The following is a 19,188-nucleotide window of genomic DNA, read 5'->3' as shown; positions in this document are numbered from 1 at the left end:
CTGCAGACCCTGACTCAACGACGGATGAATGAATGCATTCTCATACCATTATAGTGTTTCAAGTGGGCTAGGGATGGCTTTTGGCTGCCCTCCGAGGGTGAAATGCAACCAGTCGACCCAGACCCTCTGTCCATTACACATTTATTCTCTCAAGACGTTACAACAGAGGTTCTAAGTTAACACACTTGTGGATAATTAACCTGGTTAAAAGAGTGGTTATAGGAATGATAAAAGCTTTAGGTTCGGGGCCCTGAGTAAATACGATTCACAGCTAATTCCCCTTTGATCTCCCACTGAGAGAGCCATCCAGCACAAAGTTAACATGAGTAAGCAGTTAGAGTGGAGACACAGGGATGTGGGGTAAACAGACTTAAATTGGAAAAAGCCTTGTCCCTATTTTCTCCCCAACTTAATAGAACAGCCCACCGCCTGCCTTCAGCCTGCCCCAGTAAAACCTTTTGGCCTTCCAAAAGGTTTGAGATTAATCTATAACTTTTCCTAAAAGTTAGTATCTTTAATATTTTGTCAGACACCCCAAGTGAATAGTGACAGCTAGGACTACAGGTGTGCACCACAACTCCTGTATAATTTTTTATTTTTCATTTTTTATAGAGACAGGGTCTCACTATGTTGCCCTGCTGGGTCTCAAACTGGCCTTAAGCAATCCTCCTGCCTCAGCCTTCCAAAGTACTGAGATTACAGGTGTGAGCCACTGCATCCAGCCAGGAATAAGTTTCTAGAAGTTGAAAGACTCCAACAAAGTTAGGGATTAGAGTTCATTTAGAGGAATTATTATAGCTGAAAATATGGCTAAGGACTTGGCAATGCCAACCGTCTTCCTTATACCTACTTATATTTTACATAGGTAGATTCTTTGAGGTTTGCCGATCTCAGGACCTGAAGGACTAGATGTGTCTCTATTATAATATCCAAAATTTGGTGACTTAGAGATAATCTAATAATTTCTAATAATTCTTAAAAATGAAGAATTCAATGTACGGAATCAATTAACTTGTGATAGAAACAGACACCTACAAGCTAAGCCTTTGTCAGAGGCCCCCTAACTTCCCCATCTAGGATTTTTTTTGTGTATTTTTCAGGGTTGAAAGGGGATGGAGATACACTTACTATGTACCCACAATTTTTTTTTTAATTAAAAAAAGAAAGAGGATGAGGGATGAGGATGAAGGAAGAGAGAAGATAAATTCTGGCAGTGTGGGACGTAAGGAATCACTTAGTAAAGATACGGAGTGAGAGTCAGTAGTACCTTGGTGATATGGCTAGGCTTTGTGTCCCCACCCAAATCTCATCTTGAATTGTAATTCCCACATGTTGAGGAAGGGAAGTGATTGGATTCTGGGGGTGGTGTCCCCCATGCTGTTCTCATGATAGTGAATTCTCATGGGATATGATGGTTTTATGTGTTTGATGGTAACTCCTATGCACACATTCTCCTCTCTCTCCTGCCACCACGTGAAGAAGCTTCTTACTTCCCCTTCGCCTTCTGCCATGATTGTCGGTTTCCTGAGGCCTCCCCAGCCGTGTGGAACTGTGAGTCAATTAAAGCCCTTTTCTTTGTAAATTCCCCAGTCTCCGGTAGTTCTTTATAGCACTGTGAAAATGGACTAATACACTTGGTATACAAAACTGGTATAGAATCAAGTTACATCTTGGAGGATACTATGAAGAGCATCCGAAAGGGCAATTGGACTGTCAGAACCAGGTTAAGAGCAGGCTCTGTGGTGCAATGGATAGTGCATTGGACTTTAGCCTAGATTCAAAGAACCAGGTTAAGGTCAACAACTAATGCTGATGCTTTCACTGGTTAGGCCTATAGGTGGAATTGGTGAAGTTGGAGGTATACTGCACTAATTTTTAATTTTTCTAATTCTGAAGCCCAGGTTCACCTGATTGTAGTGGGGAAGGAATGTTTAAAATCTGTAGGACAGGGCAGGCTGGCAGGCCGGCAACTGAGGCTAATGCTACTATTTTGGGAATGAATTTTTTCTCTGATAAACCTGTTTTTGCTCATAAGGATTTCAACTGATTGGATGAGGCACACACATTATTAAAGACAATTTCCTTTTCTTAAAGCCAGTTAATTATAGTTGTTACCACATCTAAAAATATCACCACAACATCACCCTAGATTAGTGTTTGATTAAATAACTGGATACTAAGGACTAGCCAAGTTGACACACACAACTAGTCATCTCAGCAGGGAGGAAAAGTAGGATTCCCAGGAACTGGAGGTAAGGCAGAGTAGGATCAAGTAAGAAATCAGAACCCATAGAAATGGAAGGCACATATCCAATGATTAGATAAAAACCATAGATCCTAGGAATATCCTGCATTTGAGACAAATTATGACCTAGGTTTGGTCTTGGTTTTTAAAAAATCAGTATGATTCAAAATACTCGGAAGTAGGAACCTGGTGATATTTCCCTTCTGAGATATCACTAACTGAAAGACTCTTTCATAAGTGACCAAATCCCTTTTGTGGTCCTCTGACCCTTTCTGTAAAATTCGAAAGTCTGATTAGAATAACGACCAAATGTTTGCAAAAAAGAATTTGAATGTAAAGTGTTTAGACTGCCCTGGGTTACATATCAGATCACTAAGAGGGATATTTTTATTTATATTTATTTATTTATTTAGAAACGGAGTCTCACTCTGCTGCCCAGGCTGGAGTGCAGTGGCATAATCTCAGGTCACCAAAACTTCCACCTCCCAGGTTCAACTGATTCTCATGCCTCAGCCTCCCAGGTACCTGGGATTAAAGGTATCCCTCAGCCTCCCAGGTACCTGAGATTAGAGGTATCTGCCACCATGCCTGGCTAATTTTTGTGTTTTTAGTAGAGATGGGTTTCACCATGTTGGCTAGGTTGGTTTCAAACTCCTGACCCCAGGTGATCTGCCTGTCTTGGCCTTCCAAAGTGCTGGGATTACAGGTTTGACCCTGCCAGGATATTTGAAAAATACTGCTGCCCTAACCACAACTACAGAAGATCATTAAACTGAAGTAGATCCTGGGCTTCAGAATTAGAACAATAAAAAATTTGAAAGAAAAAAAAAAAGCCCGAACTTCTCTGAGTACTTCTAAGTTCATCCAGTGCGGAGAATCAGGTGCCTAAATTATTCAGATTTTTTAATTCTGGTTTTTAACACATGATAGTCCATATGATTCTTGGAAAGAAATAGAACCTGGATTTGGTTGTCTTTTTGGGATCTTCTAGTCCTAAAATGAATTCTTCTGTATCAACAACTAATGCTGATGCTTCTGCTGGATATAGGTGGGATTGGTGAAGTTGGGGGTATACTGGACCAAGGGAAAAAAACCACAAAGCCAGAAAAGGACACATGACTTTCACGCTGCAGATTTATTTTTTATTTTTTCATTTTTAAAAGTATTTTTGAGACAGGGTCTCACTCCTGTTGCCCAGGCTGGAGTGCAGGGGCATGATTTCGACCTCCTAGCCTTAAGTGATACCCACTTCAGCCTCCCGAGTAGCTGGGACTACAGGACACATGTGGACAATTTTTGGAATTGTTAGTAGAGATAGGGTTTTGCCTTGTTGCCCAGGCTGGGCTTGAACTCTTGGACTCAAGCAATCCTCCTGCCTCAGCTACCCAATGTGTTGGGATTACAGGTTTGAGCCACCACACCTAGCTATTTTTTATCTTTTGATACAGGGCCTTGCTCTGTCTCTCAGGCTGGAATGCAGTAGCGTGATCATGTGGCAGGCCAGGGCTCACAAAAGCTGAACAGGCAGGCCTCCATAACAACTGTTTCAGCACTGACTGAATAGTTAGGTTAAATATTAAAGGCCGAGAGAGTCAGTGCCCTTACACAAAGTTTGGAACAAGTAACAAAGGCCTACCAAGATACTTGCCCAGGCCGTCCTGGGCCTTGAAGCATGACAAGATAATGAAAGAATACTCACACTCCTCATACCAGGACCCATTTAGGATTAAATGAGTTTCATTGAGCACCTAAAGGAACTCCCTAGATCTCTATAACTTAGCAGGAGACAAGATAAGGGTGATCACCTCTGGTGCCTGGACCCATGTGGATTAAGTAAATTTCCTCAGTCTCCAGAGGAAGGTCTCCAAGACTCAGACCTTAGTTATAGATTAGAAGAAATTAATCATTTATGTATTTAGATGAATGTACACTTACATGTAGACATAGAGCTTGGAAGGTATATATAACTTTTAAATTTTGAGTTGGCCTGGTGATATTTTTATGGCCCTGTGCCCAGTCTTCTTTCTCAGTTTATCTGCATCTCGTTACTGGACTGCGAAAATAAACAACCCCACCCCTGGTTTGATCCAGGAACAAATTTGGTGAGCCAGCCAGGAGCCACTGGGATGGTGCTCTGTTCATCAGCCACTGGCTTCTGACAAGATAGTCTTCGGGAGCTTACCAGCAGCTACCAGGTGAGATTTTCCTGGGGACTTTCCTGAGGGCTATATCCCATGTGAAAAACCACATGTCCCTCTCCCTCCCCAAAAATAACAGAGATGGGGGTGGACGTGCTCAAAGGGTGAAACCAGATTGTATGCCAAGAGCCTATTGTTTTCCTATCTGGGTTTGTTAAGCCTTTTGCCTGGTACTTCCGGGGAAGCAATAGGGCTCGCCTATACATCCACTTTGCATTTAGTTAAGATCAGGTTTTGAGTGCATTTTGAGTCTGTTCTGCCTGAGTGTACCTTCTCTTGTCTTTGAAATTTGTCTCTACTTGTTTGTATATCTGTCATGGCTCACTGCAGCCTCAAACTCTGGCCTCAAGGAATCCTCATGCCTCAGCCTCTCCAGTAGCTAGGACTATAGGTATGTGCCACCATGCTCGGCTAATTTGTGTTGTTGTTGTAGAGACAGGATCTTCCTGTGTTGCCCAAGCTGGTCTCAAACTCCTGGACTCAAGTAATCCTTTCCCCTTGACCTCTCAAAGTGCCAGGATTGTAGGCATGAGCCACTGCACTGAGCCCAGATTTTGAGTGGACTTTAATAACTTGAAGAGCATTTAGAAATGATTTTTCAGAAATCATGGCTAAATACCAAGATTTAGACATGTTTAATTAGAGTAGTGACTCAGTCATTGTATTTATATTACAATATATTCTTTTCATATTTTTTTCTCACTGCTTTTAGGGTGGGAAGAGTTTAGTTAGAGTCATGTATTCCAAAGAGTATACTGCAGTCTACAGGATTTCGATAATCTTTTCACTAAAGAAGGGTATTCAAGCTTTGTTTAACCAAGAGGGTTATCATAGAACTCATGTTCCATGGAACCACACTTTGAGAGCCATTGGTTTAGGGTCACTGAAACTAGAAGAGCTTAACATTTACTATTTGCTAAAACTCTCTTTGGCCAGCACTATTATTAATTTAGCTTCTTTAATCACAAAACTCTAGCCCCTTTTCAGTTTGGAGCACACATGCTAAGATGCCCAGTCTAGATAAATAAGAAAATAATGAATTTAAATTGATTAGTGAAAATTGTTTGGATTTGGGGAGTTAGAAGTCTTGGGTATCAGTTCTAGTGCTGGCATGTAGTAAATAAGTAACGTTGAGCAATAAGTCATATATAATAATTTAAATAACTGGAGCCTTAATTTGCTCACCTAAAAACAATAATAAAATATTTATATGGGATATTGTTAAGTTTGACCTGAGCTAATGTGTATAAAAACTTGTCAAATTGTAAACACTGCAAAATTCAAGACATAATCATCACAGAACTAAGTACTTTAAATTGGTTCAATAGAGCTTCAGAATTTCTGCTGTAGTCAAAGCACATGTTTTGCTATGTTGATTTTCAGCTGCTATGAAGTTTGTAGAGAAACTGAAAGTCTGAAATTTCTGGGACAAGGCTTTGTGTTTGGGGTTATTTTTACAGAAAACACATGATCAGATTGTATTAAAATTTGTTGATTGTATTATTCTTGTTATATATGTCTTGATTAGTATTTAGTGAAAGTTATAAGAAAAAAAGGAACAGCTGTCTGCAATATACTAGAAAGGAACTTTAATCTTTTCACACTATTGTTATTACAACATTTTTCCTCTCTCCAGATTGCCCAATCACTGAAGAGCTGTGATCTTCCTAAACATTTAAAAGTCAGGCACAGCTATATAACTCATACAGTTTCTCTTTGCCAGACTAGAGGAAGGAAGGAGCACGATTGTATTCTGGTAAAACAGGTCTAGAAAGCTACCAGGACAATGGAATCTATGCTGACTTTAGCAACAGAACAACCTGTTAAGAAGAACACTCTTAAGAAATATAAAATAGCTTGTATTGTAAGTATAATTTCTTTTTTGAGTCTTTCTAGCTTTGTGACAAATGTCAAAAGTGTATCATTTCCCATTTAGATTTGCATTGCTATTAAAATTTAAACTTTTAAGTAACTGTATTTGGTATTATCTCTTATGAAAACTCTAATGCAAGTTAATATCTGAAATCATATTTTACAAGTAAGAAATTATGGTAACAAGTTAAGGTAACAAATAATAGGATACAATTATTTTAATTTCTCACTTCCTTGTCTTAAAATATTCATGCAATAAAAAAAGGGATTGAGAGTTAGTTATAAGCAAGCAAAAAAATCAATGCTACAGAACGTTCTCTCATGGATTCCAACTTTTGAGATTAATGAAATGAATTGTATTATTCTTGTTATATTAAAATAAATTGTATTATTTTACTTATCTTTAAATTGTATTTACAAGTATTTTAAAGTAAATAAATTTACAAGTATTTGCAAGTAAATAATTTACAACTATTTATCTTTAAATTGTATTTACAAGTATTTTAAGACAAGGAAGTGAGAAATTAACATAACTGTATCCTACTATTTGCTGAACCAACAATTTCATCCTATCTTACTTCACTCCTAGAGATAGTCTCTTTAGCCTGTTTTCTCTTTTTTGTCCTGTTACGTGGTAAGGTCTCCTGCCACCACCCTTCGCCTCCCAAAAAAAAAAAATCTTTCCTTGATTTTCTTTTCTTTTTTCTTTATTTTTCTTAATTTTTAAATTTTTTCTTTTTCTTTTTACTCCAAAAATATGCTTACCCACTTCCTTGATTCTGTTACTCCCTCTTTTTTCCCTTTACCATCAAACTTTTGGGGAAAAGAGGGCTCACTTCATTGCTTCATTTTTCTCAGCCTCCAATCATTCCTTTGCTGTCTGTTTGTTTCTACTGTACTAAGCCCCCCACTCAAAAGTCAGTCCTCCTCGTTCTGCGTCCACTTGAGTGTTCATAACAACAATGCTTTCTGGTACTTTCTCATTCTGAATTATTCTTTCCCCTTGCTTCCACCATGACATTGACATTTTCATTTTTTTGATGTTTTTCCTTATCTGCATTCTTAGCCAACAATTTATTTTTATTCTCTTGAAAATTACAACACAAGCTTCACCAAATCCTATTTAAAATCTCTTAAGAAATCTCATATTCTCAGTGAGAACACACAAACACAGGGAGGGGAACATCACAACCCGGGGCCTGTCAAGGGGTGGGGGCCGGGGGAGGGATAGCATTAGGAGAAATACCTAATGTAGATGATGGGTTGATGGGTGCGGCAAACTACCATGGCACGTGCATACCTATGTAACAAACCTGTACTTTCTGCAAATGTACCCCAGAACTTAAAGTATAATAAAAAAAAAATGGACAAAGGAAAAAAACCCTCATGTTCTCTAATAATCTTTTTAATTTTAATTTTATTTTTGAGACAGGGTTTCCCACTGTTGGGATCTCACCTCACTGCAATCTCTGTTCCCCAGGCTCAAGTGACCCTCCTGCCTCAGCCTCCCAAGTAGCTGGGACCACAAGTACATGCCATGGGGCTCAGCTAAGTTTTTGTGTGTGTGTTTTTTTGTTTTTTTTTTTTTTTTTTTGAGGCTGGGTTTTGTCATGTTGCCCAGGCTGGTCTCAAACTCCTGAATCAAGTGATCCACTTGCCTTGACCTCCCAAAGTGCTGGGACTACACGAATAAACCATCGCACCCGGCTTCTAGTGGTTTTAAGAGTCATATCCCCAGTCAAGAATTTTAAGTAATCTGTTAGCTCTGACTTTTTGCCCAGTCTCTGTCACACAATTTCTTTACCTTATTATTTTGTTAATATATATATTTTTAGAGAGTGAGGTCTCACTGTGTTGCCCAGGCTGGTCCTGAACCCTGGACTCAATCAATCCTTCCACTCAGCCTCTTGAGTAACTGGGGACTAGGTGTGTGGACCCACGCACTAGCCTGTTTCAAATGCCCGCTTCCTGATTCCTTGCTCAGTACCTTAAACCAAAACCAACTGCATTATTTTTTCACACCTATGCAGCTGCAGCTTTTCCCTATATCCCATACTTTAACATCACCACTAATCTCTGTCTCTCTAGAATTGTTTCAAGAAGTAAGTAAAACAATGAAAAACAATGTGTGTAAGTATTAAGCCCAGTGACAAAGTAAATCCTCAATATATTCCATTTATTCTTTATCCTTCTGGGAATTTTAGAGTGCTCTTTGCGGTTCTTCTGCTAATATATATATTTTTGACACATGTTCTTGCTGTGTTGCCCAGGCTGGAAGACAGTGGCATGATCGAGACTCACTGCAGCTTCCAACTCGGGCTCAAGTGATCTTCCCATCTCAGCCTCCTGAGTAGCTGGGACTTATAAGCTTGTGCCACTATGCCTAGCTAATTTTTAAATCTTTTGTAGAGATGAGGTCTCAGTATGTTGCCAAGGCTAGTCTTGAACTCTTGGCCTCAAGTGATTCTCTCATCTCAGCCTCCCAAAGTGTTGGGTTCATAAGTCTATTTATTATATTTATCCTAGCTTATCAATTCAGGAAGTTACAAAATCTTCCACAGCAAAATTTGCACATCATTAATTTCCCTTCTTTGTGTCTTTCTAGTGGTTTTTGAGTATATGTAATGAAGTTTAATATTCTTAAATCCTTGTTTCAAAACTACCCTGATATCTTCAAATTTTTACTAAAGTTTCATATAAAAATTTTAAAGCTATCTGCTGTTTCTAGCACTCTTTGTTTAGCTCAGCTAAAGCCAAATGTTGAGTTCTTTGTTTAGCCCAGCTAAAGCCAAACGTTTTTGATGTCCAGAGAATTCTCCTCACTTTGCGCAAGGTATAACAGTTTAAGATACTTGTGTACCTCAATATCAAGAAGCTTTTTTGGAATTATCTATTTATAATAATGACTATGTAAATGATTATAAAAGCTTAAAAATAAACCTCTTAGGCCGGGCACAGTGGCCAGTGCCTATAATCCCAGCACTTTAGGAGGCTGAGAAAAGAGGATCGCTCGAGGCCAGGAGTTCCAGACCAGCCTGGTTAATATAGTGAGACCTCCAACTCTAAAACATAATAAATAAATAAATAAATAAATAAATAAAAATAAGACTTTTGCTCTCAAGGTGCTTACAGAATAATGTAGAAAACAAGCCACAAATATGTGGAACAAACACAAAATCATGAAGAAACAGATTCTGAGATTAAACATTGCAAAGTTTTAAAGCAGCTTGAGAATAGTTAGATGTTGTGGATTTTTCTAGCAAGTTTGAACAGCAAAAGTACCAAAGACAAACCAAAATATGTTCATTTGTAAGTCTATGATGTGTGAGGTTTACCAGAAGGAGTTTCCCAACGTTGTTTTTCTGCTTTATAGTAACTCTAGTCTCAGCCACCTGTGTCTTCTGAGCAGCATGATAATGGATGAACAGCAGTTCATCCAATAGTGTTATTTAGTAAACTAATGTTCATTTTCTCCTCTCCATTCTCTCCACTAAATTAATACATACTGAGAAGTCACTGACCCTTGGGCTAACTTTGAGACTTCATATGAGAATTGTTTTCCTAGTATTTTAACATAGCTTCCCAATCGCTGAATTCACTTCCATCGTAAACATTAGATGTGTTAATGTTCCAGCTGACTTTCAGAATGAAAACAACCCTCAAAAAAATGCTTTACGTAGTTCTTAATTATCTGAGCAAAATCTGATTTTTTGTGAGTTATTTTTTGTATCTTAAACTATAACCAAGCCTATTGTAAAATACTTTCCTAAGTAATTTGATTGTGCCTTTTTGCCATTCTTTATGACAACATACAGTATTCAAGCCCTGTCATCCAGCACGCTTATCACTGAACTTCATGGACGAGGGAAGAGGGCAGATAGAAGAATTCTCTTTAATTATATCATTGTTTAATCTAATCATAGCATAAAGTCCGTTACACCAAAGGGCTTTGTAAGCAGAGTGATAATGAATGACACAAACAATCTTTGGTCAGGCAGTTTCCCAATTACCCTAAGTGGTTTGTATGAGTAGAAGACCAAAGCAGGTCATTTGCCAGTTAACTGCTTGGATGCCATATTTTTATATATGTTAAATATTATCATTATCTTGTGATAGAATAGAAAAAGAAAAGCCTTGCTCCCTTGGAATGAGGCAGTTAAGGATTTTATAGTTCTGGAATGCTTTTCAATACATGATCTGCAACTATTTGGACACTATATTTTTCTCTATGTTAAATATTATCATCATCCTGTGATAGAGTGGGGAAAAAAAAGCCCTGCTCCCTTAGAATGAGGCAGTTAAGGATTTCATAGTGTTGGAGTGCTTTTCAGTAAATGATCTGCAAATGGTGCCTGGTTTTAAAAGAAAAAAATGGGTCAGGCACGGTGGCTAATGCCCGTAATCTCAACACTTTGGGAGGCTGAGTCTGGTGGATCACCTAAGGTCAGGAGTTTGAGACCAGCCTGACCACCATGGAGAAACCCCACTCTACCAAAAATACAAAATTAGCTGGGCATGGTGGCACATGCCTTTAATACCAGCCAACTCGGTAGGTGAGGCAGGAGAATCGCTTGAACCTGGGAGGCAGAGGTTGAGGTAAGCCAAGATCACGATATTGCACTCCAGCCTGGGCAACAAGAGCAAAACTCCATCTCAAGATAAAGAAAAGAAAAGAAAAAAAAAATGGCCCAGAAAAATGGTTTGATAGTTTCAATTCTTAACTTTAACTCATTTTGCAGTAAAGTCTATTGCATTTGAATGGTACATGTGTTTGAATTTAAAAATCTGTAATATATGTATATCTGTATATTCACGATATTTTTAAATTCTTACAAAATGTTTTTTCTTATTTTCAAGTATTAAATAAAATACTATGCCTGTAGTTATGCCAGACACCAGATCATTGTGGCATCTGGTATCTGGCATAACTGGCATGCTGCAGGTACTTAGAGAGAGTACTGAGAAAGGGTGGTTATTGTACCTTTGCAATTTTTAAAAAAATTATAAAAGTGACTTTTTCTTTTCTGCAATAGGTTCTTCTTGCTTTGTTGGTGATCATGTCACTTGGATTAGGACTGGGGCTTGGACTCAGGAAACCGGAAAACCAAGGTATACCCCTCGGTATACCCCTCAGCCTTTTTTCGGAACATTCCCTTATTTCTTCTCTTGGTTCAGTTTATCTCCCATCCTAAGCCTCCACTGTCCTCCATGCAGCATTCGGCTTCTAAGCATCTCCCTCTCTCCACTCTACCCATTGGAAGCCCACATCTGTAGTTGGCATTGCCGCCTGTACTTTCTGGACTTTACTTTTTCACCCTGCTCATTTGAGATTCATTATCATTCCAGTGTTTTTCTCTTACCTTTCTTCACCCCCACTTTTTTTTTTTTTTTTTTTGGCAGGGTCTCATTGTCTCTCAGGCTGGAGTGCAGTGGCACAATCTCAGCTCATTGTAGCTCCTCCCTGGCCTTGGGTGATCCTTCCATACCTGAACCTTTCAAGTACTAGTTGTGCCACTGTACCCTGCTAATTTTTACAGTTTTAGTAGAGACGGGGTTTCACTATGTTCCCAGGCTAGTCTCAAACTCCTGGGCTTAAGTGATCCACCCACCTCAGCTTCCCAAAGTGCTGGGATTACAGGTGTGAGTCACCACTCCTGGCCCTTCTTGATCTTTATAATGGACTTTGGTCAGTGGACCATGGACTTTTCATTCTGCTCCCACTGTCATTGTCAACATCTGATGACAAAGTATCTAGCCACTCGGTCTTGGAAGTCTTTGTTGCTTCATTCCCATGACCTCCTGCCACCACCCTGTACCTTGGCACTATGCTAGGTTTGTTCTACCTCTAAAATCTCCTGAGAGAGATTTTGATTGGGCAGTGCCAAATTCTTGAAAAGTAGTGCATAATAAAATCTTCAAATTTTTTTTTCCCATGGGAAGCAAAGAAAAATAGGAGAAATATGTCCTGGAGTATAAAAATACCTCACATTCCTTTTGCTATATTTCATCGCTATGAATAGTAAATGCACCACTTACAAATGACAGTATAAAAAATTATCTATAATCCTTTTACTTATTGTTTTTGTACTTTTACTAAGTATGAGGCCAGTTGCTAGATCTTTCATGTACCCCACTTTTTATTGTTTGTTTTTTGAGACAAGGTCTCACTCTGTTGCTCAGGCTGAGTACAGTGGTGTGATCATGGCTTACTGCAGCCTCGACTTCCTGGGCTCAAGTGATCCTCCCACCTCAGCCTTCCAAGTACCTGGTATACAGGCCTGCACTACCACACCTGGATAATTTTTAAATTTTGTGTAGACATGGGGTCTCACTATGTTGTCCAGGCTTGTCTCAAACTCCTGGATGCAAGTCATCCTCCTGCCTTGGCCTCTTGAAGGATTGGGATTACAGGTGTGAGCCAATGTGCCCAGAACCTTCACCCCATTTTTGTCTTCTGAAAATTTTTATGAGCAATAATTATGCCTTGGATAAACCTCATTGGCTACTATACTGCCACTGCACAAAGCTCTGGACCCCCTTATAAATTTGACTAAAATCTTCTGGTGTGACTCAGATGGAGGAAGCTTCATTGCTTCAGCATTAGGAAGACTCCGTAGGGTTAACTGACAATTTTCCGGTCATGTAACCACTTGAGAAACACTCAGCTTCCCTAGTATGACCCAGGAACACAGTAGAACTGAAAAGTTGAATAACTGCTGGAAGATTACTATCTTCTCTTCGTCATTTGGCTGTTGTGTTTCTGGGCTGTGGTGCCAGTCCTTGATCAAAGAAATGTTACCAGGCCATTTCAGTGGTATTTTTTTGATGTTAGAGCACACAAATGGGCATCATTTCTTGGCTATTTTACACCCTAAATCACATAAATTGATTGCAAAAGGCATATCTAATGTCTGAACTAAACCTCTTTTTGTTCCAGCTCTTTCATTCACCTTAGTGCACCCATTGGCTGGTTTCCCAGAGTCATTTTTCCTTTTCCTCTTCCTTTCATCTGAGTCGATCAGCCCTACGTGGCATCACGCCCTTTTCTCTCCCAGCAGGGCATTGGTACTAACTCCAACCCTTTTGTGCCAGCATCCTTTACATAGTCACCCTCTTTATACTCATTTTCCACTGCATCTATCCTCCTCAACCCCAACCCTGGGTCATTTCCACCATTTTCCACTCTAGTTAACTCACCCTCCATAGGCAATATGTATTTATTTCAATGTTTGTGCATGTTCTTACAGATTTGCTGTCATGACTACACATACTTTTTATTGAACACTATGTGCTTGGTATTATTACAATTATTGGAGATAAAGTGGTGAAGACAACAGACAAAATCCTTCCAGGAGTTTATATTTTAGCATGCAAGGCAGACAATAACATATATATATATATATATATATATATATATATATATATATATATGATAAAGTGCTAAGAAATAAGTAAAGCCCTGAAAAAGGAATCAGAGTTGTGTGTGTGTGTGTGTGTGTGTGTGTGTGTGTGTGTGTGTGTGAAATAAAGTTTGAGTAATGACTGAAGCAAGTGAGACAGAAACATAGGGATAGGTTGGGGAAGTACATTCCAGGTCAAAAGGACTATCAAGTGTAAAGGCCAAAGGCAGGACCTTGCCTGGCATGTTTCATTTAAGGAAAAACAAGGAGGCCATGAACTAGAACTAAAAGGACTGCTGGGAGCTGGTCGTAAAATGAGATCTACTAAATAAAAAGGAGCCCGATCAAGTAAAGGTTGGTATGTCAAAGCATGGTCTTCAGCTTTCATTCTGAGTGTAACAGGAAGTGGTTGCAAGATACTGCTTTTTAAAAGAATCCCTAGGTCTTCTGTGTTATGAATAGATGATAGAGTGAGAGCAAAAGTAGAGAGACCAATCAGGAGATTATTGCAATAATCTGGGCAAGACTTAAGTCTTAAACCAGGATGGTAGCATTGTAGCTGGTAAAAAGTATTTGGATTCTGGATTTGTTGTGATAGGGTAGATAGATTTTATTGAAATATTGGATTCAGAGTAAGAAAGAGGAGCCAAGAATGACCCCGGAATTTTTGCATGAACATCTGGAAATATGAACTTCCATAATTGAGTTGGGAAAGATTGTAGAAGAAGCTGGCTTGGGGAGAAAAATCAGGAACTCAGTTTTGGACCCATTAAATTTGCTATTTCTGTTGGATGTCCAAGTGCAGAAGTCAAGGATATAGTTGAACATATGAAGCTGGCTTTAGAGGCAAAGTCCTGCCTGGCATGCACTGTGGTACTTATCAGCATATGTCATATGTGAGATTTAAATCATGAGACTGGGGTAGAACAACCTTGAAGAATTGGAAAGGTGAAGGGGAAAACACAGAAGACTAAGAAGGAGTATCCAGGAATGTGAGAGGAAAGCCAGGTTACTATTGTGTTCTAGAAACCAAGTGCAGAAACGTTTCTTAAGATGAGAGTGTGAAAAAGCATAAAGGCCATTTATGTAAATGGTTGTGATATATTTAAATCTACATAATTTTTTTCTAGCTTTTCACTGAGCACTTTTTGAGACCAAGCAGAATCGCTCCGTATTCATCTGTTCTTATGCTTCTACTGTGCATTACTCTTTGGCTTGTACCCAGCTTGCCAACCAACCAATGCCCTCTCCTGGTGCTAAATACCCAAGTTGGATTTAGTTCCTCACTGCCACAGAAATCCTGCAGGTTCCTTACAAACCTGTGTGATAACTGTTTTGCCGTAGACCAAGGAATGAAGTTTCAGGATATTAGGGCTTTCATCTTCTTAACTCAGGTAAGTAGTCCCAGATTCCTTTGTAGAATGGCTTCTGCAGCCTACCCTACCTTCACCCCACCTCACGTCTCCACCAACCATTGTCATAATTCAGCTCTCTAGTTTCTGGCAGTGTGAAGTTGGGTAAAGCATGAAGTCTTTTATTTTAGTTTCTATTTCTCTGTCCTGTTGCTCTAATCCATGTTGGTTTCTCTCCTGGTCGGGTGTATGGTTGGTATTTCCATTTGCCCAACTACTGTGTTAGATCCCATGATTTTAAAATCTCTTTTATTACATTTTCTTACTTTGTTAAAGAACAACATGGTAGCTTCCTAAAATAGGATGCATGTGAGAGAGAACTTGAATCTTTGTCTATGTAAAGACATATCATTCTAACCTAACACTTGACAGTTTGGCTAGGTATTGAATTCTAAGATGGAAATAATTTATTTTTCTAGAAATCTGAAGGTATGACTTTCCTGTCTTATAGCATCCAGTGTTGCTTTTAATAATTTGATATTTTAATAAATTTCTGATTCGTGATCCTTTGTATATTTTGAAAATGAGTATTCTAAAATGCTGTCCTTAACCACTTAACTCCTAAGACATTTATATTTTGTTAAGCTCCTGAAATTATTTTTTTGTATATGTTGTGAGGCAAGACTATCAAGAGATTCCTTTCCCCATATAGCTAGCCACTTGTCCCATTACTATGTGTTATTCACTGTAATTTTGAAGTTACGACTTAAAAATTTTTATTAATATGAAGACTCTACAATTATGTCTGCATTATTTATCACTTAATCTTCAATGCCCAGAACAGTGCCTGAAACATAATGATGCTAAAATAAATATTCATAGAATGAATAAGTAAACAAATTAATTTAAAACTATGCAGTAGTTGTCAAGGGGTAGAAGCAAGTTGTGCATAGTTGAATTTTCCCAGACATGTTATTATACCCTCCTTGCCTTCAAACGACTGCTTTAGAATGCAAAGCAGGAAGCAAGTATCATCGAGAATTACAGATACTTTTCAATGGGAATGTATAGCAAGGAAAAATAATATTTAGCTGGGCATACACTCCCTGCATAATAAGAACTGCAGAATTCCCATTGCTTCTTATTGCTAATAAGCTGATGACTCCAAGTCAGTATCTTTAGTTTATGTCTCTCTTTCCTGAACTTCAGACTCAAATATTCAGACTCCCTCCTAAATGTGTATTTGCTTAAATACCTGGAAAACTGGACTTCCCTTTTTCAGTGCCTTAGTCTTGCATTTTGGAAGTCATCCTTGGCTCATTCCTCTTCACTCTTTATGTGAAGCTGAACTCAAACTAATTAATTGCACTTTAATTTCCCTTAGCTCTATTTACATCTTCCTTATGTCTTCTGTTACTAGCTTCCTTTAGGTCCTTATCATTTTTGGCTTGGGTTAAAATCTCTTGCTTAGTTCAAGAGTTTCCATCCCTACCCTACTCACCTACTATCCAGGGTGACTTTCTAAAACACAGATCTCATTCATGACCCTCTGCTTACTCTTCAATGGCTTCTGGTTACCAAAGGTTAGGCTTTAAGCTTCTTAGTATGACATATGCACCTTTCCTCACACTACTCCACCTCTACCTTTGAACTCTGCCTCTTAGCCATCATAATAGCTATATGCTATTCTCCAAATAGGTCTTCCTTAGCTTCACTGATTTTTAAAATCTTGATCCTTTCCCAGGACTCAATGGTGTCCTTGAATCCCCTTGCCAGTTTTTGTCCCACCCCTGTGATGCTCCCATGCCCTCCTTGTACATATCAATGTCATTATTGTTTTTATTATTATTACTGAGACGGAGTCTCACTTCATCACCCAGGCTAGAGTTCTGTGGCACAAACTCAGCTCACTGCAACCTCTGCCTCCCGGGCCCAAGCAATTCTCCTGCCTCACTCAGCCTCTCAAGTAGCTGGGACCACAGGTGTGCACCACCTTGTCTGGCTAAGTTTTGTATTTTTAATTGAGATGGGGTTTTGCCATGTTAGCCAGGCTGGTCTCAAACTCCTGACCTCAAGTGATTCTCCTGCCTTGGCCTTACAAAGTGCTGGTATTATAGGCGTGAGCCACTGCACCTGGCTATATCAGTGTCACTATTTATTACATTGTATTGGCAGATCCTGCAGCACCATAAAACTCATCTAGTTGTCTGTCGTAGTCTGTGCTATGTGCTCCCACTGCTTAGGTATGAGATATTGGATAGCTCCTAAATGTTGGGGCCTTTATTTTCTTTACTTTCCAGGCAGCTGCAGGAAGAAGTGCTTTGATGCATCATTTAGAGGCCTAGAGAACTGCCGGTGTGATGTGGCTTGTACAGAACGAGGCGATTGCTGCTGGGATTTTGAAGACACCTGTGTGGAATCAAGTACGAGTTCTGAGAATAAGTTTATTAGCATGTTGGTTGTGTAACCATTAATAAACATCAATATTTTTTTCTTTTATTTCCTTTTTTTTCTTTTTTCTTTCTTTCTTTCTTTTCTTCTTATTTTTTATTTTTATTTTTTTTGAGACAGGGTGTTTGTTACTCTATTGCCCAGGTTGGAGTGCAGTGGCATGATCATGGTCAACTCCAACCTTGATTTCCTGGGTCCAGTTGATCCTTTCACGTCAGCATCCTGAGTAGCTGGGAACACAGGCATGCACCACCATGCCCGGCTAATTGTTTTTAATTTTTTTGTAGAGACAGGGTGTCACCATGTTGCTCAGGTTGGTCTTGAACTCCTGAGCTCAAGCAATTTTCCCACCTTGGCCTCCCAAAGTGCTGGGATTATAGGCATGAACTACTGCACCAGGCCTGTGTCCAAATTTTCACTTACGTTCTTTGTGTATTAGTCCCCTAGGGCTGCCATGACAAAAAGCACAGACTGGGGATCTTAGCCAACAGAGTTTGTTATCTCACAGTTCTGGAGGCTGGAAGTCCAGCTTCTAGGTGTTGACAGGGTTGGGTCCTCCTCAGGGCTTCAAAAGAGAATCCGCTCCATGCCTCTCTCCTAGCTTCTGGTGGGTCGCTGGCAATCTTCGGCTTGTGGCAGCATAGCTCCAGGCTCTGCCTTCATCTTCACATAATCTGTGTCTCTTCACATAGTCTTCCCTCTGTCTGTGTCTATATTTAAAATTTCCCTTTGAATAAGAACACCAGTCTTACCGGATTCAGGCTCACCTTAATGACCCTATTTTACTTGATTATCTGCAAGTATTTTTTTTTTTTTTAAACAGAGTCTCACTCTGTTGCCAGAGTGCATTGGCATGATCTTGGTGCACTGCAACCTCCACCTCCTGGGTTCAAGCGATTCTCCTGCCTCAGCCTCCCGAGTAGCTGGGACTACAGGTGTGTGCTACCAAGCCTGGCTAATTTTTGTATTTTTGGTAGAGACAAGGTTTCTCCATGTTGGCCAGGCTGGTCTTGAACTCCTGGCCTCAAGTGATCTCGCTACCTCAGCATTCCAAAGTGCTGGGCCTCTGCAAGTAATTTGGCAACATTTCTAAATAAGGTCACATTCACAGGTAATGGGGGTTGGGATTTCAACATCTTTTTAGGGGATGCAACTCAACCTATAACACTTAGACACGGTCTTATTATCATTTCCCCCTTAATAATGCTAAATACAGAATTCACACTTTATTTAACTGAGGTTGAGGAATAACAAGCTATGGTAAATGAAATGCTGTCTCATTACATATGCTTCTATGGAGTTTTACTATGGCTTAAGTTCAACATCTTGTTTGTTTCATTTGCAGTGGTTCTCAAACTTCAAGGTGTGTAAAACTCACAACAAAAGCTGGTGATTCTTGATCATTCTGATGCCAGTGTTCCACAGGGCACAATTTGAGAAACGCTGTTCTCTAGGTGGAAAAGACAGCTTGCAATGTTTAACTCCCTAAAAAGTCTGGGAGGATGGTGGCGGCATGTGGGGTGTCTAGTGGTTGGAGGAAAGTGAAGATTAGAACAGTAGAGTTCTTCACGTTATGTTCCCTGAAAAGGGCAAGAGGGAGAGGATAACCCAGTATAGATAGAGCTCTGTGTTCCCTTTACTTAATCTCCAAAAATCTTTTCTTTCTATGT

General features: G+C 39.4%; 1 protein-coding gene and 1 pseudogene across 1 annotated transcript in view; one reads left to right on the top strand and one right to left on the bottom strand.

Annotated features, from left to right (window-relative positions):
* Positions 1 to 3,957: 3,957 nt before the first annotated feature.
* The window catches only part of ENPP3 (ectonucleotide pyrophosphatase/phosphodiesterase 3), a 286,041-nt gene continuing 270,810 nt past the window's right edge, over positions 3,958 to 19,188 (top strand). The window contains exons 1-4 of the mRNA XM_003932436.3: positions 3,958 to 4,440; positions 6,167 to 6,307; positions 11,349 to 11,424; positions 17,368 to 17,490. Coding sequence (XP_003932485.1) covers positions 6,230 to 6,307; positions 11,349 to 11,424; positions 17,368 to 17,490 — 277 coding nt within the window. The 5' untranslated portion in view covers positions 3,958 to 4,440; positions 6,167 to 6,229. The remainder of the gene's footprint in view (positions 4,441 to 6,166; positions 6,308 to 11,348; positions 11,425 to 17,367; positions 17,491 to 19,188) is intronic.
* On the bottom strand, positions 12,695 to 12,843 carry LOC120363367 (U4 spliceosomal RNA; annotated as a pseudogene).

Source organism: Saimiri boliviensis, chromosome 4 (assembly GCF_048565385.1).
Source record: "Saimiri boliviensis isolate mSaiBol1 chromosome 4, mSaiBol1.pri, whole genome shotgun sequence".
Lineage (NCBI taxonomy): Eukaryota > Metazoa > Chordata > Mammalia > Primates > Cebidae > Saimiri > Saimiri boliviensis.
This window is presented reverse-complemented; position numbering and strand designations above follow the sequence as displayed.